This window comes from Narcine bancroftii, chromosome 3, assembly GCF_036971445.1.
Source record: "Narcine bancroftii isolate sNarBan1 chromosome 3, sNarBan1.hap1, whole genome shotgun sequence".
Taxonomy (NCBI): Eukaryota; Metazoa; Chordata; class Chondrichthyes; order Torpediniformes; family Narcinidae; genus Narcine; species Narcine bancroftii.
In genome coordinates this window covers 329,102,739-329,125,760 of record NC_091471.1, presented here as the reverse complement: position 1 = coordinate 329,125,760, position 23,022 = coordinate 329,102,739, and the positions used below count along the sequence as shown (strand labels likewise).

General features: G+C 53.1%; 1 protein-coding gene across 1 annotated transcript in view; it reads left to right on the top strand.

Moving 5' to 3' along the window:
• Positions 1 to 22,621, top strand: part of flna (filamin A, alpha (actin binding protein 280)) — a 98,377-nt gene extending 75,756 nt beyond the window's left edge. The window contains 13 exon segments of the mRNA XM_069923273.1: positions 1,625 to 1,798; positions 2,530 to 2,691; positions 3,642 to 3,845; positions 4,475 to 4,627; positions 5,441 to 5,563; positions 8,184 to 8,450; positions 8,910 to 9,047; positions 11,376 to 11,491; positions 14,258 to 14,390; positions 14,694 to 14,870; positions 19,085 to 19,303; positions 19,985 to 20,194; positions 22,005 to 22,621. Of these exon segments, the coding sequence (XP_069779374.1) occupies positions 1,625 to 1,798; positions 2,530 to 2,691; positions 3,642 to 3,845; positions 4,475 to 4,627; positions 5,441 to 5,563; positions 8,184 to 8,450; positions 8,910 to 9,047; positions 11,376 to 11,491; positions 14,258 to 14,390; positions 14,694 to 14,870; positions 19,085 to 19,303; positions 19,985 to 20,194; positions 22,005 to 22,192 (2,264 nt within the window). The 3' untranslated portion in view covers positions 22,193 to 22,621.
• Positions 22,622 to 23,022: the final 401 nt, after the last annotated feature.

Here is a 23,022-nt window from a genome sequence, read left to right as displayed (position 1 = left end):
ATTAATGGAATACATAATCAAATTAAACGAAAGAGGCTATCAAATTTCCTGAAAAAAGAAAAAATAGATATAGCATTTGTGCAGGAAACGCATCGAAACTGAAGTGGAACATAATAAATTAAAGAGAGACTGGGTAGGGTACATAGCAGCAGCATCGTATAATTCAAAAGCTAGAGTTTACATTTAGAATTAACGTTAACGGGTACATAGATTCGGGGGGGGGTTGTGTATGGACTGGGTGCAGGTCAGTGAGATGAGGCAGAGTAATAGTTCTGCACAGAGTAGAAGGGCCAAAGGGGCTTATTTTTGTGCTGTCGTATTCTACGGTTTTAACTAGAGTGTGTAATGGGTAGTGGGGGTCCTCGATGGTTTAGGTTGAAGATGAGGAGGAACTGCTTTTCCCCCAGAGTGTGGTAAATCTGTGGAATTCACCGCCCACCGAAGCTGTGGGGACCTCAGTCAATGTATTTAAGATGAGGTCGGGTAGATTTTTATATGGGGATGTTGGGAAAAAGCAGGTGGATGGAGATGATCATCAGATCAGCCGTGATGGCATTAAACAGCGGAGTAGGATTGGCGGGCTGGAGGGGGGTGTTGTGGATGGTGGCGGGGTGTGGGGAGGAGTGTTCTCGGTCGGTCAAACATGATGGCAGAACGTAGCATTCACGGTAAGATTCTTGGCCGAGTGGAGGAGCAGAGGATTCTTAGGGTCCGGGTCTACAGGACGCTGCATGGGTTGACTCTGTGGTTGAGAGGGTGCACGGTGGATTGGCCTTCATCCATCGTGGGACTGAATTGAGGAGCCGAGAGGTCATGTCGGATTCTGGTCAGACCCTCATCAGAGTCCTGTACTCAGTTCTGGTCACCCCACTACCAGAAGCCATAGAAAGGGGGCAGAGGTGGTTGACTGGTTTGGGGAGCAGGCCTCATGAAAACAGGTGGAGTGAACTTCTCCTCAGAGTGGTGGGGGGAACAAGAGGTGACCTGATAGAGGTATCTGAGGGCCATTGATCATACGGATCGTCAGAGGCTTTTTGCCTGGGACTGAAAGGGTGGCCACAAGAGGTGCTGGGAAGTAAGGACATTTTTACGCAGAGGATAATGGATGTTTGGAATGGCTAATGGTGATGGAGACAGATACGACACAGTCTTTGAAGAGGCTTTTGGAGCCGAGAGAGAGGTCTAAGGGTAAGCCCAATCAATTCTACGGTAGGGACATGTTCAGCACAACTTTGAGGCGTAAGTTTTCTACATTCTATGAACAGGCGACTCCTGTTCTTGACAACATGAGGTGACAGAACAAAAATCAGCAGGGAGACATTTTTGGGTCGGTTGAACTGACATGGTGCGTCAGCATCCTGGTGGCCATCCGTTTCAACAGCGCCAACAACGGGGGCAGACAGGGATGGGGGGGGGGAGGTTTTGAACCCCCACACTGCCTGCAAGGAGGTTGTTCGCACTCCCCTTGTCCGCGTGCCACCATTTGAAATGCAGCTGGGGAGGGTAAATTGGGCAGCATGGTCTTGTGGCCTGTTACTGCACTGTACTTAAGCTCCACCCACCAGCATGCTCCGGAGGCTCCCCGCCGTCGCTGAGCTCACCTGCTTCCCTTCCCTCCTGCCAGGGGGCCTGTCCTTGGCCATCGAGGGGCCATCGAAAGCGGACATCAGCTGCCTGGACAACAAGGACGGGACCTGCACCGTGTCGTACCTACCGGTACTGCCGGGGGACTACAACATCCTGGTGAAGTACAATGACAACCACATCCCTGGGAGTCCCTTCACGTCCAAGATCACCGGTAGGCCGCCGCGCCGTTCCAACTGATTCGTCAGAGAGTGGGCCTGAAGGGGATGGGGGGGAGGGGTCACGCAAGGCTTTCCAAACCGTTGGCTGTTCAGTGTGTTCAGGGTTCCACCTAGGCTCTGTCCGCTGTGATAGCGGGGATCTCCAGGCAACCACCCATTTCAATCCCCCCCTCACTTCCCTGGCCGACTGGTCTGTCCGCGGTCTCGTGCACTGCCAGACTGAGACTGGCCGCAAATCGGAGGAACAACACCTCATTTTCCATCTGGGCCCCCTTCAACCAGACAGTGTTAACGTCGATTTCCCCAGTTTCCATGAAACCACCCTCCCACTTCAGCCCCACTTCCCCATCTCTCTCTCTCTCTCTTGCTTTCTCGCTCTCTTTCTCTTTCCTCCTCTCTCCATTTTTTTCCCTCTCTTTCTGTCTCTCTCTCTCTCCCTCTCTCCCTCCTCCTTACATTAGTTAAGTGTTCTTGTGTTACTGTGTTAATGACACTGTTTGACCTCTGGATTTTCTCTACTTTGTAGTTTAACTTTCTCCCTATCTAATTTAACACCATTTGTTAATCTCTCCCCGGAGAGAGGAGCATGACGAGAATTGGGTGGGGGAGGTGCATGATGGTAGTTGGCAGCCTCGCTGGCGATTGGCCGCAGGGAGGGGTGGGCAGGGGAAACGTGACGGAGCGGATGCCCCCTGCCTTGCTCTGACTCCTTCCTCTTCCCCAGGGGACGACTCCATGCGCCTGTCCCAGCTGAAGGTGGGCTCGTCCACGGATATCCCGCTGGAGATCGGCGAAGCGGATCTGGGCCAGCTGGTGGCTACCGTCGTCGCCCCGTCCGGACGCGAGGAGTCCTGTCTGCTCAAACGTCTCCGTGACGGGAACATTGGTAAGGCCCTGTCCTCCAGAACAACATCTACAGCAGCAGGAATTGGCAATCCGCCCTGACCATCCTGCTCCGCTGTTCAATGAAATTACGGCTGATCAGATGATCTGGTCCAACCACCTGCTTTTTTCCCATATCCCGCAATTCCTGACTGAAGTCGTCTCCACTCCTTCAATGGGCAGAGAATTCCCCAGATTTCCCACAATCTGGGAAAATCATCTCCGTACTAACTCTACTCCCCTGGATCTTGAGGCGAGTTCTGGTCTCCCCCACCAATGGGAACAACTTACCCACCTCTATCTGATTCACATCTTTCATCATTTTATACTTTTCTATCAGATCCCCTCTCATTCATCTAAACTCCAGCGAGTCCAGTTCCAGACACCTCAATATCTCCTCATAGGCCAACCCCCTCATCCCTGGAACCAACCTAGTGAACCTCCTCTGCACCACTTCCAAAGCCAGAACATCCTTCCTCAAGTCAGGAGACTAGAACTGTACCCAGTTCTCCGGATGCGGCCTCACCAAGACCTTGGACAGGTGCAGCTGAACCTCCCTGCTCCTAAACTCAATCCCTCTGGCAATAAAGGCCAACATTCCATTTCTCACACACACACACACACACACACACACACACACACACACACACACACACACACACACACACACACACACCCTGGGTCCCTTTGCTACACCCAGTGTCTCTCCTCTCTCTCATCCCTGTGGGAGGGGAAATACAACCATCCTTTACCCTCCAGCCTGTCTTGATGGGGGCAGGAAGAGTGTCTGTGTGTCTAACCAGCTGCGCATCCTCCTGGAGAGTGACGTAAGACTCAACTGAGTCTTCCCCCCGTTGAGGGAGGCCGGACAGACACACTGCCCCCTTGTCAGGGAAGGTAGGGCACCCCCTTGGGGGGGACCTGATCTCAGCATCTCTGCCCCCTCCCCTCCAGGCATCTCTTTCATCCCGAAGGAGGTGGGCGAGCATGTGGTGAACATCAAGAAGAACGATCGTCACATCGCCAACAGCCCCATCACCGTAATGATCAACCAGTCGGAGGTGGGAGACGCAGGACGGGTCCGAGTCGCCGGGCCCGGCCTCTCTGAGGCCCAAACCTTCCAGCCGGCCCACTTCACCATCGACACCAGGGAGGCTGGTGAGTCAGGGATGGTGGTGGGAGAGCGATCGACACCCTTCCCCGCTACCCAATCCCTGGAATGCTGAGTGAGGAGGGTGGAAGGGGAGGGAGTGAACTGGATTTGACCATGGCTGGACAGGAGATGCCAAGGAATAGTAGTGGATGAGTGCTTCTCAGTCTGGAGGTCTGTGACGAGGGGTGTGCCTCAGGAATTGGTGCTGGGACCAGTGTTGTTTGTCATCTATATCAGTGATCTGGATGATCATGTGGGAAATTGGATCATCAAGTTTGCAGATGACACTAAGATTGGAGGTGTTGTGGACGGCGAGGAAGGTTTTCAAAGCTTGCAGAGGGATCTGGACCAGGTGGAAAAATGGGATGAAAAATGGCCAATGGAGTTTAAGACACCGCCTCGTTTCTATGTCCTCGATGGAGTGAAGTCTGGTGGCCGTGATGTTGCAGGCCAAGTTAACAACCCTCTGGGGTTTATTCTTGACCTGAGAGATGCCACCTCTGTAGCAGAGATGTGGTTCTGGGAGGGAGTGAGTGGGGATGGTGGAGGGAAGGGAATAGGGGAATGAAGTGGGGATGTGAGGGAGGGGTAGAGCCCAGCTCTGGCCCGTCTGAGTGACTGCCTTGGTTGCCAGGTTACGGGGGCTTGGGCCTGTCCATCGAAGGCCCCAGCAAGGTGGACATCGGTACCGAAGAGCTGGAGAACGGCAGCTGCAAGGTCACCTACTGCCCCACGGAACCCGGCAACTACATCATCAATATCAAGTTTGCCGAGCAGCACGTCCCAGGTAGGCATCCCGTGGGTGGGGGGGTGGAGGAGCAGGCCTTGACGGCGGGCAGGCTTCATGCTCCACACTTGGGGTGCTGGGTGGGTCTGCCAGCCCGGCCTTGGGCAGGAGCCAAGCTGCCTGCACTGCGTCCCTCACCTGGCTTGTGGATCATGCCCACTCAGGGTACCATGGTCAGAGACAGGTCGTCCTGAGCATGCCGGCGGTCAGCGCGACGCTGCTGAGATGCCAGTTAACCAAGTTCTGAATCCGGCTCTGTCTCTGGAGTTTCCACAATCTCACTCAGTGTCCGTGTGGGTTTTCCCCACCTTTCAAAAATGTACAGGGTTTGTAGGTTAATTGGATGGCAGGGGCTCATGGGCTGGAAGGACTTGTTACCGTGCTGTACATCAGAAGCAAACTATATCGACCCCCTGTCCACCATCGTGCTGGAGAGAGCAGGGTGGAGACAGAGAATGAATGGGGGGAGTGGATCTCATTGAAACATTTTGAACGTTGAAAGGTGTGGGCAGAGTAGATGTGGAAAGGTTTCCCCATGGTGGGAGAGTCTAGGATAACTTCAGGATTGAAGGGTGTCCGCTTAGAACAGAGACGCGAGGGAATTTCATCATCTGGAGGGTGGAGAATCTGTGGAATTTGTTGCCACGGACAGTTGTGGAGGCCGGGTCATTGGGTTTATTTAAGGCAGAGGTTCTCAATAAGCCTGGGCATTGAGGGTTATGGGGAGACGGCTGGGCTGTAGGGCTAAACGAGAGGACAGGGCAGTCTCGATGGACTTGATCTTACAGAGATTCCCTCCACCTCTTCCCACAGGGAGCCCGTTCACAGTGAAGGTGACAGGAGAGGGGCGAGTGAAAGAGAGCATCACCCGCCGGCGCAGGGCCGCGTCTGTTGCCAACGTGGGCAGCCACTGCGACCTCAACCTGAAGATTCCAGGTAAGAGTGATGAGACCACCTCCCCTACCACGCCCCACGAAGGAGGGGAAGGGGACCTTTCAGATCCATCCCCTCTCACATAGAGCATGGAACACTACAGCACAGTAGTACCTGGTCCTCGATGTTGTCCCAACCCCCATATATTCCTAATGTATCTCCCTGACCTACATTTACTCTGTCTACCCCCCATAATTTTAAACACCTTGATCAAATCTCCCTCATTCTTCTACACTCCAGGGAATAGTCGAAACCTGTTTAACCTTTCCCTGTAACTCAGTTCCTGAAGTCTGGGCAACGTCCCAGTAAATTTTCTCTGCCCGCTTTCTATCTTATTGATATCTTTCCTGTAGTTCAGTGACCAAAACTGCACACAATTCTCCAAATTTGGCCTCACCAATGTCTTATACAACTTTACCATCACATCCCAACTCCTGTACTCAATACTTTGATTCATTAAGGCCAATGTGCCAAAAGATCTCTATGACCCTGTCCACCTGTGATGCCACTTTCAGGGAATTATGTCTTTGTATTCCCAGATCCCTCTGTTCTCCTCAGTGCCCGACCGTTCACCGTGTACATCCTTTCTTGGTTTTTCCTTCTAAAATGTAACACCTCACCTTTGTCTGCATTAAATTCCATCGGCCATTTTTCTGCCCATTTTTCCACCTGGTCCAGATCCCTCTGCTATCTTTGAAAACCTTCCTCGCTGTCCACACCACCTCCAATCTTAGTGTCATCTGCAAACTTGCTGATCCAATTCCCCACATTATCATCGATATAGACGACAAACCACACTGGTCCCAGCACCGATCCCTGAGGCACATCCCTTGTCATCTGAGAAGCAATTATCCTACTACGTGATCCCACAGTAAACACATACAGTATCCCCCCCTCTCCTCCCCTTGTAGGGACCACTCCCTCCTCCCCACCAATTGCCCCCTGTGACCGTAGGCGATGCTCCATTTGCACCCATAACCCCTCCCCCACTGCCAATCAGGGGCCCCAGACAGATCCCTGAGGCACTCCACTAGTCACAGGCCTTCTGTGTGAAGCAACACTTTGCTGGTGAATCCTGCATCCAGCGCTCCTGCTGCAGTCTCCTCAACATCGGGAAGGCCAGGAGATCGCTTCGCCGAGCACCTCTGCTCTGATCGCCGCACTAGCGCGGACCTCCCGGTGGCCACCCGTTTCAGTTCCCCATCCCGTTCCCTAGCTGACATGTCTGTCCACGGTCTTGCGCCCTACCAGACTGAGACCCCTCGCCAAACCACCACCCCCCCCCCAGAAATCGGAGGAACAACACCTCATCTGGGCGTGCTCCAACCGGACGGCATTAACATTGACTTCTCCAGTTTCTGTTAACAACCGCCCCCCCCCCCGTCTCCTTTTCTCTATCACTGTCCACACGTGTCTCCATGGGAGCCGTCATCAGTGTCCTGTGTCTTGTCCTCCTACTGTGGCTTCCTCTGCCTCAGAGAGACCGGGCTTCTCTGAGCCCTCCTCTCCGTCTGCGTCAGTGACAGGGATCTCCTAGTTGCCACAACAATTTTGCGCTCTGCTCCCACAACCACCAAGACTACCTGTAAATCAGAGGAGGAACACCTGATTTTCCTGACCAGGTGGCATTAAGGTCGACGTCTCCAGTTCCAGCTGGCCCGCTCTCCCTCCTGTCCTCCAGCTCTCCATTCACAGAGCTGTACCCCCTTCCCCCTGCCTACTCCCTCCCTTATCCACCGATGATCTCCTGCCCGTGGGACCGTGGTCCTCCATCCCACCATTTTGTTCGGACGCCTGCTGACATTTTGCTCGCACCATGACGAAGGGCTCAAGCTCGAAAAGTCAGTGGCGTAACTTTATCTTTGCTGTATAAAGTATCTGTTTGATCTGCTGAGTTTCTCCAGAATCCTCTTTCTTTTCATGGAGCCAAAATCAATTCTTATCTCCCCGCTTATCCTATCCAACGAACACATTTTGCCTGAGGTTCTGGACTCCTCTCCCATTCCCCCCCCCCCCCCCCCCCCACCGCCTCCCCCTCTCTTTCCTCAATCTTTAATTCAGGCGCTCGCCGGCTTTCCGGTCACACCTTGAAACATCGGTCACAAGTCACGTCATGGTTAGCGTCTTTACTGTGTTGACGACCAGCGGTGAGGGGTGGGGGTTTGAATCCCTGCGCTGTCTGTCTGAGAGGAGTTTGCACGTGCTCCCCTTGTTTTCCCCTGGTGGGGGGTTCACTCCTGTTCATAATGTACCCAGGGGAGGGGAAATGTCAGTCGATGCGGTGCAAATTGGGCGGCGTGGGCTCATGGGCCAGAAAGGCCTGTTACCGTGGTGAATTTCTGAATTTAAGATTAAAGATTTGGACGCTGTGAGACTGATTGAGATGCCTCATTGTTAGTTTGATTCTAACGGGAATGCCCAATATTTAGAACAATATTTATCATTACAGCACAGTACAGGCCTTTTGACCCTCAATGTTCTGCTGACCCGTATATGCCCACCAAAATAAGAAGAAGCCCTCCTACCTTGTAATCCTTGACGTTCTTAGAGAGACTGACAGCAAACACCATACCCCACCCCCCCCCCCACCAACCCCGTGTGTTTTCCCTCTCCCTTCTGGCAGAGATCAACGTGGGTGACATGACGGCGCAGGTGACAAGCCCCTCCGGAAAGATCCATGAGGCGGAGATCATGGAGGGGAAGGAGAGCACGTACTGCATCCGCTTTGTGCCAACGGAGATGGGCGTGCACACGGTCAGCGTCAAGTACGGGGGCCAGCACGTGCCCGGAAGCCCCTTCCAGTTCACTGTGGGCCCTCTGGGAGAGGGGGGAGCACACAAGGTCCGGGCTGGAGGGCCTGGGCTGGAGAGAGCAGAGGCCGGCATTCCAGGTAGGCCGGGGCTATGTGTTGGGCCTTCCGATGTCCTGGGCCCATCTGGTCAAAGGGGTGGAGGAAACGAGGAGGGAGGGGCCTTCCGTTGTCCTGGGCCTGTCCGGTCGGAGGGGGCGGAGGAAACGAGGAGGGAGGGGCCTTCCGTTGTCCTGAGCCTGTCCGGTCAGAGGGGGCGGAGGAAACAGGGAGGGAAGGGCAGAGGAAACAGAGAGGGAGGGGCCTTCCAATGTCCTGGGCCTGTCCGGTCAGGACTGGTGATGGATCTGGTCATCTCCTCCCATCCTACATCTCGTCATTGCCTCTCCACCCTCCGCATCTGCTCATTTCCCTCCTCCCTCTCCTTTCTAACCTCCCCCAACTGTCCACCCCGATCCCTGGGGCACGTGGACAAGCCAGGGACTGGCCGTAACAGCTGCCTGTCCTCTCTTCCCCCCCCCCCCCCCCCCCCACCCCCAGCCGAGTTCAACATCTGGACTCGCGAGGCAGGGGCCGGTGGCCTCTCCATTGCCGTGGAGGGACCCAGCAAAGCGGAGATCGCCTTCGAGGATCGGAAGGATGGATCGTGTGGCGTATCCTATGTTGTACAGGAGCCCGGTGAGTGGGGTTGATGGCAGGGAGAGAGACATGAAATCACATCAAGTTCATTGTCATCCGATTGTACATCCAACTTGACAAAACAGTGTTCTCCAGTCCTCAGTGCAAAACACGCAGACTCACACCCAGACACACAGTACACATGCAGGATAAGTATTTCATCAGTACAAATAAATCTAGTTTCGTACGTATGAGAGTCTCGGAGGGTCGCTGTGAGCAATTCCTTTGGTCGTTCAACCTGTGGGGAGAAGCTGTTCCTCAACCTGGTGGTGCTGGGATCTCTTCCCTGATGAGAGCAGCTGCAAGCGTGGGGTTGGGAAGGGGTCCTCAATGATTTTGCACTCTCTTTAGACAACAATTGCAGTACATCATGTCAATGGGAGTGGGAGGGAGACTTCTCTGCCGCTCTGTGGGCGGACCTCCGATCCATTTCTCTTCACTGACTGACCCGGGCCGTGATGCAACTGGCCAGAACGCTCTCGATGAAGCTCCTGTAGAAGGTCGACGTGACGGTGGCCACTTCAGCCTTCTCAGGAAGTGCAGTTGCAGTTGCACCTTCCTGATCAGTAAGGAGATGTTGAGTGTCCATGACAGGTCACTGGTTACATGAGCTCCAAGGAACTTGGTGCTCTCCACTACAGAGTGGTTGACGTGTAGAGGAGGGTGGTTGTTCCTGGTCCTCCCGATGTCCATGATCATCTCCTTCGTCCTGTCCATGTTGAGACCCAGGTGGTTACTCTCACCCAGCACCACGAGATTTTCCACCTCTTTGTAGAGCGACTCTTCGTTGTCGTTAACAAGGCTGGCAACCGCCGTGGGATCTGCAAACGATGACTCTGTTGGAGTTAGATCTGGTGACGCAGCTGTGGGTCATTGACGCGAACAGGGGCCGGCCAAGTGCACAGCCCTGAGGTTTGCCAGAGCTCAGTGTGATGGTGCTCAGTATTCTGCTACCGACCCAGACAGACCACGGTCCTTCCATTAGGAAGTCCAAGATCCAGTGACAAGAGTCCCAGTGAGGACAGCTTCTCCACCAACCTCTGGGGAACGATCATATTAACCACCGAGCTGAAAGTCAGTGACCGAGGCGTCGATCTCCAGGTGGGCCAGGACAGACATAGAATCATCTGTGGCACGGTTTCTTCTGGAGGAGAAATGGATCCAGCATCTCTGGGAGGTGTGCGTTCCATCACCAGACTCAATGACTTCAGCTTGGAGTTTAATACAATTGTTCCCCAGAGGCTGGAGGAGAAGCTGTCCTCACTGGGACTCAGCACCCCTCTCTGTAACTGAGTCCTGGACTTCTTAACGGAAGGACCGCGGTCTGTCTGGATCAGTAGCAGAGTGTCGAACACCGTCACCCTGGCAAACCTCAGGGCTGTGCGCACGGCTGGCTCCTGTTTGTGTCACTGACCCACGACTGCATTACCAGATCCAACTCCAACAGAGTCATCGTTTGCAGATCCCACGGTTGTTGCCGGCCTCATCAGTGACAACGAGGAGTCGCTCTACAGAGAAGAGGTGGAAAATCTTGTGAAATGGGGTGAGAGGAACCACCTGGGTCTCAATGTGGACAGGACGAAGGAGATGATCGTGGACGTCAGGAGGACGAGGAACGACCACCTTCCTCTACACGTCAACCACTCTGTAATGGAGAGAGTGGAGAGCCCCAAGTTTCTTGGAGTTCACATAACTAGTTGTTGATGGTGGGGAAGGGTTTTGCCTGTGATGTCCTGGGCCGTGTTTAGACAAGCCTTCCTACCTTTTGGAAGGCTTTACACTCAGGGGTTTTGGTGTCCCCGTACCAGCCGGTCAGCACACTTTCCACCGCACCTCTGTAGAAATTTGCCAAGGTCGTACTGAACCTCCGCAAACTCCTGAGGAAGTAGAGGCGCCAACGAGCTTTCTTCACAATGCCGTTGGTGGGTTGGGTCCAGGAAAGATCTCCCTCTCTCCCCCTTCTCTCTCTCTCCCTGTCTCCCCCTTTCTCTCTCTTTCTCCCCTGCTCTCTTTTTCGCCTCCTTCTCCCCCTTTTTCTCTCTCTCTCTCCCCCCTTTCTTTCCCTCTCCCCTTTCCCTTTCTCCCTCTTCCCCTCTCTCTGTTCCTGAAAGTGTGTTGATGATTTTTCTTCACGATGCCATTAGTGTGTTGGGTCCAGAAAAGATCCTCCGAGATTGTGATTCCCAAGAAAGTATATAGAGAGAGATGGGACTAGGATTCCGGGACACGGTGTCACAGTCAGGCCGTCTTGGGGGGGCATCGATGGGAGGGGGTGGGGTTCAACTGCCTCGACAGTGACGTTCCCTCCTTCCTTCCCTGCTTCTTCAGGTGACTACGAGGTGTCACTCAAGTTCAACGATGACCACATCCCAGACAGCCCCTTCATCGTGCCCGTGGCTTCCCCAGCAGATGATGCCAGGCAGCTCACTGTTACGAGTCTTCAGGTGAGACGTGCGGGGAAACCCTCCCCTGGGACCCAGAGGGGGATCGCCGCGGGGGTCTCCAGTGGCACCAGGAGGCTGGAGTGGACAGGCGGAGTGGCCACTGGCGGACCCTGCGGAGGGGGCTGTGGTTGCAGGACCAACAGTTGCCCGACCCTCGAGGCCCAGCGCTGGGGTTTGCTCGAGTCTCTCTTAAAGGCTCCTAACAGGCCCTCACCAAGGACCCCCTCCCTTTCCCCACCCATCCCATCTCTCTCTCTCTCTCTTTTTCCCCCACACCCCTCTCCCCTCTCACCCGATCGCCCTCTCCCTCTCTCACCCACCCCATCTCTTTCTCCCACCACATCTCCCTCTCCCCATCCCATCTCTCTTTCTCTCTCCTCCACCCCATCTCTCTCTCCCCCAACCCTCTCCCTCTTCCCCAATCAGTCTCCCTCTCCCAATCCCCCTCTCTCCCTCCCCATTCCCTCTCCTCCCCTTCCTCTCCTCCCTCTCCACCACCTTCCTTTCTTCTCTCTCCCTTCCCCTCTTCCCTCCACCCCTTTCCCTCTCTCTTCCCTCACCCCTTCCCCTCTTTCCTCTTCCAACCCCTCCCCTTTTCCCCTTCCCTCTCTCCCCTTTCCCCTTCCCTCCTCCCCTTTCCCCTTTCCTCTGCGTCTCGTGAGAAGTTGCAGGTTAAAGAGGGCTCGTGCTGGAGTGAGGGCCGAGTTGAGGTGACCACCCTTCCCCACCACCCCACCACCCCCGAGAATCAGCCCGGCCCTTGCCATGCTTATCGGGGGCGGGGGGGTGTCCAGAGGGCAGAGATGACCCACCCTGCCCAGGTTCTGGACCGCTGGGGGAACGGTTTTGCCGAGCCAAGGCCCGTCCAGATTCCAAGCACGTTCTGGCCATTGATGTTGTCCCTCTTTAACTCTTCAACTTGTCACCCAGGTAAGGACTTTGGGGTTTTTGATGGGGTTGTGGGGAGTGGGGAGAAGGAGGTGGGGAGTGATATCACATAATGCCTTTCCCTCAAGAGGCCTTTGATCCAGGAATTAAAAGGTTGGCCCACCTTCAGGAGCAGAGTGGTGGAGGAAAGTTTGAACATTGAACACTGCAGCCCAGTTCAGGCCCTTCAGCCCTCCATGTTGTGCTACCCCATAGTCCTTAAAAAAAAGTACTAACCGCTCTCTACCCCGTAACCTGTTTTTCTTCTATCCGTGGGCCCGTCAAAGAGTCTCTTAAATGTTCCAGCCTCCACCACCACCCCCTGGCGAGGAATTCCAGGCCCCCTCAACTCTGTATATAAAAAAAAACATACCCCTCAACTTCCCTCCCTTCACTTTGTACAGACTTCCTCTGGTGTCTGGGAAACAGGTGCTGGCCGTCCACCCTGTCTCTTCCTCTCAGAATCTTGTCGACCTCTATCAAGTCTCCCCTCATCCTTTGACGCTCCAGAGAAAAAAGTCTTAGCTCTGCTAACATTGCCTCATGAGACTCGTCTCCTAATCCAACATCCTGGTGAATCTCCTCTGCCCCCTCTCCAGAGCTTCCACGTCCTTCCTGTAATGAGATGACCAGAACTGAACACAATCCTCCAAATGGGGTCTCACCAGAGATTTGTAGAGTTGCAACATGACCCCTCGACTCCTGAACTCAATCCCCCCGACTAATGAAGCCCATCGTTCCATAGACCTTCTTAATGATCCCATCAACCTATGCAGCGACCTTGAGGGATGTGTGGATTTGGACCCCAAGGTCCCTCTGTTCCTCTACATGGTTCAGTAAATAACCATTAACCCTGTAATCCACCATCTGGGTTGTTCTTTGAGATGAAGGGATAATCCCCAACTCCAGGCATCAACCTTTCCAAAGGTTCCCACCTGGCAGGCTGTTCAAGCAGCCCCACCCCCCACCATGGACAGGTAGAGGGCCTACCCAGGGACAAATGCTCCAACCATCCACACCATCTAACCCTGAAGATTCAAGATTTGCTGTCACTTTAATCGGCTGTAAGGCAGAAATTTCCTGAAACGGCTCTTACAGTCAGAGAAAGAGAAGCAAAAGAGAGTTCGCTCCCCAGAGCCACCGAGTGCCCGTGAATTCACCTGCATCCACACAAGCATCCGATCCGATCCATCAGCGGCCCGAGCTCCAGATCAGAACCTCTGACATGAATCAGGAAACCCTTCAGCACCCTTGGCACCCCCTTGCGTCCCAGTGCCCCCTTCAGCCAGTCTCCAGCTGTCCGCAGCCCGGTGTGAATCCCTCAACTGCAGTCACCATCAGGCCTTGTGCTTTCCTCGCCTTGAGTCTCCCAACAGCTTGCATGCTTCCTTCAGCTGCAGAGCCCCCTTGCTAGCCCGCCGCCATGGTTACCGTCCTCTGCTTCTTCTCAGACTGGGTGGGGAGGGCAGTCTCCCTGTTTTGTGGTGCCCTGCTCCAGTCCCTCTGCTTCCCGGGAGTTCGCAACCCCCTCGAGGCCGCTGCAGAACACAGGTGCCGCCATCTTGGGCACAGACGCCACGGGATTTTAAATAAAATCACCGTCAGCTCCTTTAACGGGCCAGCTAATGCCTGTACAGAGCCGATGCAGTCGGACAAGGCAGTTGGACCCCACTCTAGCTCTGTTGGTGAGATCACACCTGGTCTCATGCTTCACCAGGATAGATCAGACCATCTCTCGTCTGAGGGGACAGGAGGGAGGTGGGTTCCAAGATCTGCCTTCTGTTTCTCTGAAGAACGGGCTCTTGCCTTTCACCATGTTGATGCCTTCTGTTATTCCAGGAGTCGGGGTTAAAGGTCAACCACCCAGCATCCTTTGCAGTGTGCCTAAACGGTGCAAAGGGGATGATTGACGCTAAAGTTCACAGCCCGTCTGGGGCGCTGGAGGAGTGCTGTGTGTCCGAGATCGATGAAGGTAATACGGCACTGGTACTGACACCACCACATCGGCCAGAGTGAATCTCCCTCCACCCCATCCAATCACACACTCCTGGGGTCACAGAGGGAAGCTCCCTCCGCACTGTCCCATCACACACTCCCGGGGTCAGACACAGAGGGAAACTCCCTCCGCACCGTCCCGTCACACACTCCCGGGGTCAGACACAGAGGGAAGGTCACACCCTGGCCTGTGCACTGGTCCTGGAACTCCAGGAGGGGGGGGGGGGGGGGGGGGGGTGACTGACCCTAGCAAGAGACCTAATCCATTACTGCCTTGCAGACAAGTATGCAGTGCGCTTCATCCCGCGGGAGAACGGGATCTACCTGATCGACGTGAAATTCAACGGCACTCATATCCCCGGGAGCCCGTTCAAGATTCGTGTGGGCGAACCAGGACAGGCCGGCGATCCAGGAATGGTGTCTGCATCCGGCCCTGGATTGGAAGGTGGCATCACCGGTGAGGACTTGTCCGACAAACTCCCGACTGAATCCTTCATCGTTCCCGCCCCCTCCCCCGCCCCGTACAGAACTGGAGAATTTCCCCCTCCACTCAATTCATGTGATTGAATCACGACAGCACAGGAAGAGCCCCTTCTAGTCTGTGCTAAACTTGTTTTTCCTGCCTGGTCCCACTGAGCTGCAGCCTGTCCTTAATCATTCCATCCATTCACTGCCTCCGAAGCCAGTATGTCCTCCCTCAAGTCGGGAGACCAGAACTGCACGCAGATCTGCAGAAGCAGCCTCAACAGGACTTTGTACAGTGGCAGAACCTCCCGGCTCCCAAATTCAATCCTTCCGGCAATGAAGCCAATGTTCCATTTGCCTTCAAACACACTTGTGAGTGGGAAGGGAAGGTTGAGAACCACTGCTCCAGACCCAATTGTTACTAAAATATTTTGTTTGAGAAAAATTGTCATTGGCCCGTTTTCTTTGGAGTTATGAAACCAAACATATAACAAGTCAATGAGGGATGATTAAAACGGTAGTTTTCAAACCTTTTCATCCCACCTTAAGTAACCCCTTACTAATCACAGAGCACCTCTGGCTTAGGGATTGCTTAAAGTAGTATGTGAGTATAAAGAAAAAGGTTGAGAGCCACTGTTTTAATCGTACCTCAAGGTTAGCAGAACTGGGCCTTTTCTGGTGATACCACACTTGGAGTATTGCGTTCAGTTCTGGTCACAACCTTACAGGACCTTTGGAGAGGAGTCAAAGGAGATTTACCGGGATGTGGCCTGGATTGGGAAACAAGTCTCATGAGGCAAGGTTAGCAAAGCTGGGATTTTTCTCTCTGGAGAGTCAAAGGATGAGAGGAGACTTCATAGAGGTCGACAAGATTCTGAGAGACATAGACAGAGTGGACAGACACCACCTGTTTCCCAGGGTGGGATCAGCAAACACCAGAGGACGTCTGTACAAAGCGAAGGGAGGGAAGTTTAGATTTTGAGATTTAGACGTACAGCGCGGTAACTGGCCAATCCGGCTCACTTGCCCATGCTGTCTAATTACACCCTAATCAAGCTACAACCCCCCCCCCCCCCACCCACCCGGGTATGTTTCGAAGGGTGGGAGGAAACCGGAGCTCCCCCCCGGGGGAAAATTCATGCCGACACGGGGAGAACGTACAGATTCCTCACTGACCGTGCGGGGGATTCGAACCCCGGTCCCGATCGCTGGCATTGAGGTAACCCTGCTACCCTTAAGACACAGAATGAGGGTTCTGAGGTAGGGAGGGTTTTTGATTGGTGGGAATATATGGGTCGACGCAATATCAAGGGCCTGGACTGTGCTGTAGCATTCTATGTTCGGCAACATCTTAGTAAATCTCCTCTGCCCTCTTTTGATGTTGTTGATATCTTTCCTGTAGTTTGGTGACCAAAACTGCACACAATGCTCCAAATCTGGCCTCACCAATGTCTCACACATTGTTGCATGATGCTAGGAGAAAATAAGGCCTTTACTTAAATGTGCTCTGGCCCCCGTGGAGAACGTCTGGAACTTGAGATGTACATGGGCTTGTAATGAACCGGAAAAAATGGGCGGGGGGAAGGGTAGCAAGAACACAAGGTTAAATCCTTTGGGAGGAAATGAGGCAGGAACGAAACTGACAAGAGGTCAATGGAATTATGCAAACCCAGAGGGGCGAAAAGCAGAAAAATAGATTCCAAGCTGACTGATTTTCCTTCTCTCGAAGGCAGGCAAGATCCAGTCACAGGCAGCAGGCTCTGAGTCTGATGTGATGTACAGAAAATGTGGATCTAGGGTGCTAGAGCAGGGGGTTCAATATCCCATCATAGACCATAGAATGGTACAGGCCCTTCTTAAATGCTTCCGATGTTCCAGCCTCTACCAACACCCCTTGTGAGGCATTCCAGGCCCCCAGAATTCTGTGTAAAAACAAAAAACCCCCCCCCCCCCGACTTCACTTTGTACGGATGTCCTCTGGTGTCTGGGAAACCATGCACCCTATCTACGCCTCTCAGAATCTTCTTCACTTCTATCAAGTCATCCTTCTCCGCTCCAAAGCTCTGCTAACCTTGCCTCATGAGACAACACCAGGCAACATCCTGGTGAATCTCCTCTGCCCTCCACATCCTTCCCATAATGAGGTGGCCAGATTCCAAATGTGTTTATAAAGCTGCAACATAACCTCGTGACTCTTGAACACAATCCCCTAAATAGAATGAAAATATTAATTTTCCTTTCAAAGTGGATAAAAGTGATAGCCTCCAACGATATCCAGGTGAGACTTAGACTATACTTCCAAGTCTCATCTGCCATTGGATACATCATCCCTGCTTCTACCTTGTCATAGAGGCCTCATACGAGGAGAGTTTGACAGCTCTTGACCTGAACTCGTTAGAATTTAGGGGGGGGGGTCTCTCATTGAAACATTTCGAATGTTGAAAGGTGTGGACAGATGTAGAAAGGTGTTCCTCACGGTAAGAGTCCAGGACAAGAGGGTGTCCGCTTAGAACAGAGACGCGGAGGAATTTCTTCAGCCAGAGGGTGGTGAATCTGTGGAATTTGTTGCCACAGGTGGTTGAGAGAGCCAGGTGTATTTAAGGCAGGTTCTTCAGTCAAAGAAGGATGAGATGAAACTTGATAGAGGTCGACAAGATTCTGAGAGGCAGAGACAGGGTGGACGGCCAGTGCCTGTTTCCCAGGGCAGAATCAACAAACACCAGAGGACGTCTGTACAAAGTAAAGGGAGGGAAGTTTAAGGGTAAGTTTTTTTTGCACAAGAGAGTTGTGGGGGCCTGGAATGCCTCGCCAGGAGTGGTGGTGGAGGCTGAAACATTTACGAGACTTTCAGATGGACCCACAGATGGAAGAAAATTAGAGGGTTACGGGGTAGGAAGTGTTTTAGTAGCTTTTTTTTAAGGAACATATGAATCAGCATAAAATCGAGGCCCGAAGGGCCTGGACTGTGCTGCAGTTCTCTGCACTCAAGCAAGGCACACAGCAGAGTTAGTATCAGAATTTATTGTTGTGAATACGTCATGAAATTCGTTGTTTTGCGGCAGCATCACAGAGGCAAAATTGCTATAAATTAGACTTTTAAACAATTAAAAGAGAAAGTGAGGCAATGATTCATTGATCGTTCAGGAATCTGATGGCCGAAGGGGAAGAAGCTGTCATTATGCCGCTGAATGCTCGTCTTTAGGCTCCTTGACCTTTTTCCCCGATGGGAGCAGAGTGAAGAGGGCCTGGGGTGGTGGGGGTCTTTGAGGATAGAGGCTGCTTTTTTAAGACACCACCTCATGTCGACATCCCGATGGGGTCAAGTCTGGTGCCCGTTTTGTCGCGGGCCGAGTTGTCCTGAGAGTTGGCGCCTCCATACCAGGCAGCAATGTAACCGGCCAGAATGATCACCATGGTGTAGAAATTTCTAGAGCCTTTAGTGACATCCCGAATCTCCTCACGAAGGTTAGCCGCCGGTGAGCCTTCTTCGTGATGGCATTGGTGTGGAGGCTCCAGGGCAGATCCTCAGAGATGTTGACGCCCAGGAATTTGCCGTCCTTCATCCTCTCCATGGCTGAACGAAGGGCCTGTACTGTGCTGTTACAGAGAAAAACCTACAGCACGGTGCAGCCCCTTCACCCCACAAAGTTGTGCCAAACATCTCCCTACCATAGAAATGACTGGGCCTCTATCTAAGCTCCATGGACCTATCCCAAGGTCTTATCAAAGATCGTATCTGTCTCTACCGTCATTGCTGGCAGCCTGCTCATGCACCCACCATCTTCTGTGTAAAAAATGTCCCTACTCCCCAGCACCTTAAACCCATGTGGCCACCCTTACAGCCCCAGGGAAAAATCCTCTGACGATCCACACAATCATTGCCTCTTAAACACTTCTCATTCCACCACCCCACCCCCCCCCGCCACTCTGAGGGGAAAAAGCCGAGTTCACTCCACCCGTTTTCACAGGGCCTGCTACTTTTAAACCTCCTCTGCACCCTCTCTATGACTTCCACCTCCTTCCAGTAGTGAGGTGGCCAGAATTGAGCACAGTTCTCCAGGGTCCAGTTCTCTGACCAGGGTCCAAAATTACCTCTCGTCTCAATTCAGTCAACTGATGGATTTAGGCTGATCCGCCGTGCGCCCTCTCAACCACAGAGTTAACCCGCGCTGTTCTAACTTTCCTGGCATCTCCCTCCCTCCCCAGGGGTTCCCACGGAATTCATGGTCAACACCTCGAAAGCAGGACCGGGTGCCTTGTCGGTAAGCATCGACGGGCCGTCCAAGGTGAAGATGGATTGCATGGAGAGTGCGGAGGGGTACATGGTGACTTACACCCCGCTGGCGCCTGGCCACTATCTCATCTCCATCAAGTACGGTGGGCCCTACCACATTGTGGGCAGCCCTTTCAAGGCCAAGATCACAGGTGAGTGGGCTCGCCAGCTGCTGATCTCTGCCGGGGGCGCTCAGTATCCCTCCTCAAGAAGATCGGGTTCCAGGCAAACCTGCGATCTCTGGCTATCTCCACCATCTCCCTGCTTCCTTCTGACCCCAACTGGATGCAGATTCAATGGGAATAAGCTGATCCTTAGCCTGGCTCTGAATAAACTGATCTCTTCCCCAACGGGAGCGGTGGAGAGACGTTGTGTGTGGGGGTAGTAGGAGTCCTCAACATTTTGCCTGTCCTCTTCAATGATCTCGGTCGATCACATCAATGGGAGGGGAGGGAGATGTACGGCACGATAACAGGCCCTTCCGGCCCACGAGTCCATGCCACCCCATTAACGTACGTTTTGAATGGTGGGAGGAAACCGGAGCCCCCGGGGAAACCCCACACAGTCACGAGAGCATACACACTCCTTATAGACAGCACGGAGATTCGAACCCCGGTTGCTGGCCCTGAAACGGCATGTGCTAAATTCTACACCAACCGTGACGCCCTCCTCCTCCAAACCCAGATTGGGACACCTCCAAAAGGGTATGGGCGGGAGGGTTTCAGGGGAGTGGGAAGCAATTGTACGCGACATCTCCGGGAATGGGAAGGGGTGGCCTGCTTCTCCTCTGCCCTGTTTCCTCACTCCAGCTCACCTCCTGTTGCATGTCACAGGCCAGCACCTGGTCAGCAGTCACAGCCTCCACGAGACGTCCTCAGTCCTGGTTGACACGGCCTGCAAGGCGGCCGCTGTGGACTCCGTGCAGCAGGCTGCCGCCCCCAAGGCCCCCTCAGACGCCGGCAAGGTTGTGGCCAAGGGCCTGGGCCTGAGCAAGGCCTACGTGGGCCAGAAGAACTCCTTCACAGTTGACTGCAGCAAAGCAGGTGAGTGGCGGGACCCTGCGGGGGGGGGGGGGGGGGGGGGTGGGGGTGAAGGCTACTGGCGTTTACCACCCTTCTTGTCTGGCCCTTCTTGTCTGTGCCAGACCATTAGCTGCCTCGTCCCACTGAACTGCACCCAGTCCATACCCCTCCCCTCCATGCACCTGTCCAAATTCTTCTGAAATGTTAAAACAGTGTCTGCGTTCACCACTCCAGCAGAGCTGGGGCTTTTCTCTTTGGAGTGGAGAAGGATGAGTGGAGACTTGATAGAGGTTGACAAGATTCTGAGAGGCAGAGACAGAGTGGACAGCCAGCGCTTGTTTCCCAGACATCAGAAGACATCCATACAAAGTGAAGGGAGGGAAGTTTAGGGGTAAGTTTTTTTTTTACATACAGTTGTGGAGGCCTGGAATGTATCACCAGGGGTGGTGGAGGCTGGAACATTTAAGAGACTCTTAGATGGGCCCAGGGATGAAAGAAAAATAGAGGGTTATGGGGCAGGGAGGGTTATTACTTTTTTTTAAAAAAAAGGAATATATGGTTTGGCACAACATCAAGGGTTAAAGGGCCTGTACTGTGCTGTAGTGTTTTGTGTAAATTTATCACTGCTGTATAAGGTACACTGTTTGACCTGCTGAGTTTCTCCAGCATTGCGTTTTTACTTCAACCCTGGAGTTTGCAGACTCTCATGCTTTTACAGGGATCTCCCAGTAGCCGACCACTTCAACTCCACGCCCCTCTCCCACACTGACATGTCTGACCATGGCCTCGTGTACTATCAGAATCTTGTCGACCTCTATCAAGTCTCCTCTCATCCTTCTATGCTCCAAAACTCTGCTAACATAGCCTCATGAAACTTATTTCCCAATCTAGGCAACATCCTGGTCAATCTCCTCTGCCCCGTCTCCACAGCATCCACATCCTTCCTGTAATGACACATCCTTCCTGTAATGAGGTGACCAGAACTGAACACAATCCTCCAAGTGGGGTCTCACCAGAGATTTGTAGAGTTGCAACATGACCTCTCTGCTCTTGAACTCAATCCCCTGACTAATGAAGTCCAGAGTCCCATAGGCCTTCTTAACAATCCTATCAACCTATCAGAATCACAATTTATTGTCACGGACAAGTCATGAAATTCGGTGTTTTGTGGCAATACTGCAGTGCAAACATTCATATTATAACCACCTTACAACATTACTATAAAAATAACAGTTCAAGAAAAGTCAGACCGTGTCTGTGGTTCACTGTCCGTTCAGCAATCTGACGGCGGACAGGAAGAAGCTGTCTTTCTGCTCATCTTCAGGCTCCTGGACCTTTTTCCCATGGGAGCAATGTGATGGCCTGGGGCTGTTTGAGGATAGAGGCTGCTTGTTTAAGACGACTCGTGTCAATGACCTCGATGGGGTGAAGTCTGGTGCCCATGATGTCACAGGCCAAGTTAACAACTCTGGGTTTATTCTTATCCTGACAGTTTGCACCTCCATCCCAGGCAGGGATGCAACCAGCCAGAATGCTCTCCCCAGTCCACCTGCAGAGTCTCATACCGAATTCACTCACAGAGTGTAGCCGCTGGCAAGAATTCTTTGTGATTGCATCAACGTGGACAGATCCTTGGAGAGGTTGAACCCCATGAATTTGAATTTGGGGTGGTAACCTTGAGGGATGTGTGGATTTGGACCCCAAGGTCCCTCTGTTCCTCCACACGGTTCAGTATCTGACCATTAACCCTTCTGGTTTGTCCTCCCAAAATGCATCAGCTCACGCTGATCCGGATTGAATCCATCTGCCTCTGCTTTTCTCTCCTCTGCAGGTTCAAACATGTTGCTGGTTGGAGTTCATGGGCCCAAAGTGCCATGCGAGGAAGTCCTCGTCAAACATCTGGGCGGCAAGCTTTACAGTGTGACGTACCTCCTGAAGGAGAAAGGCAATTACACCCTGGTTGTGAAGTGGGGAGATGAGCACATTCACGGCAGCCCCTTCCAAGTGTCTGTCCCCTGAACCCTCACCCACCATCCTTCAACCCCCTCCTCCCCGACCATGCTCTATGCTGACCCCTGCTTTGAAACCTCTCTGAAGATATCACGCTGTTTGGGAGAGATCGGGGGGGGGGGGGAGGGAAGGAGGGGGGGGTTTGGTGGTGGGAAGGGGATATCTCTGGCGTCAGTTCTCGACAGAGCTCCGTGGAGAGAGGGGGGCCAGGTGAGCTCCCTGGGTTCGAACTGAACTCCCTGAACCACCTCTCTCACCGGACAGGGAGTGGAGGTGGGGGGAGAATTGCTTGCTGTCACTACGTGGTTCTGTCAGTATTTATGACCAGTGCACATCCCTTAGCCTGAAGCACTGAGGTCACCGGCTGGATTATGTCTGTCCTTCTCTCTGCACACATTGCAATCAAAATGACCAATTAAAACTCTATTGTATAATACACTGGCTGGTGTCTGAGTGTACATCTGTATGTGTGTGTCAGTATATACAGTACATGTGTGTGTCTGTGTGTGTATATGTGTTTGTGTATATATGCGTGTGACTGTGGGTATTTGTGTCGACATATGCATGTCTGTGTGTCCGTGATCTGTGTGTCCATGGTGTGTGTGTGTGTGTGTGTGTGTGTCTCTGTGTGTCTTTTCATGTCTGTGGTGTGTGTGTGTGTGTGTCTCTGTGTGTCTTTTCATGTCTGTGGTGTGTGTGTGTATGTCTATGTGTCCGTGGTGAATATGTGTGTTCTGCATGTGTCTCTCCGTGTCTGTGAGAGCTCCGCAGCTATTCCCTGAGTCACCGGGTGTGGTGGGGTGAGGAAAGGTATGACATGTTGGCCTGCAGGGTTTGGA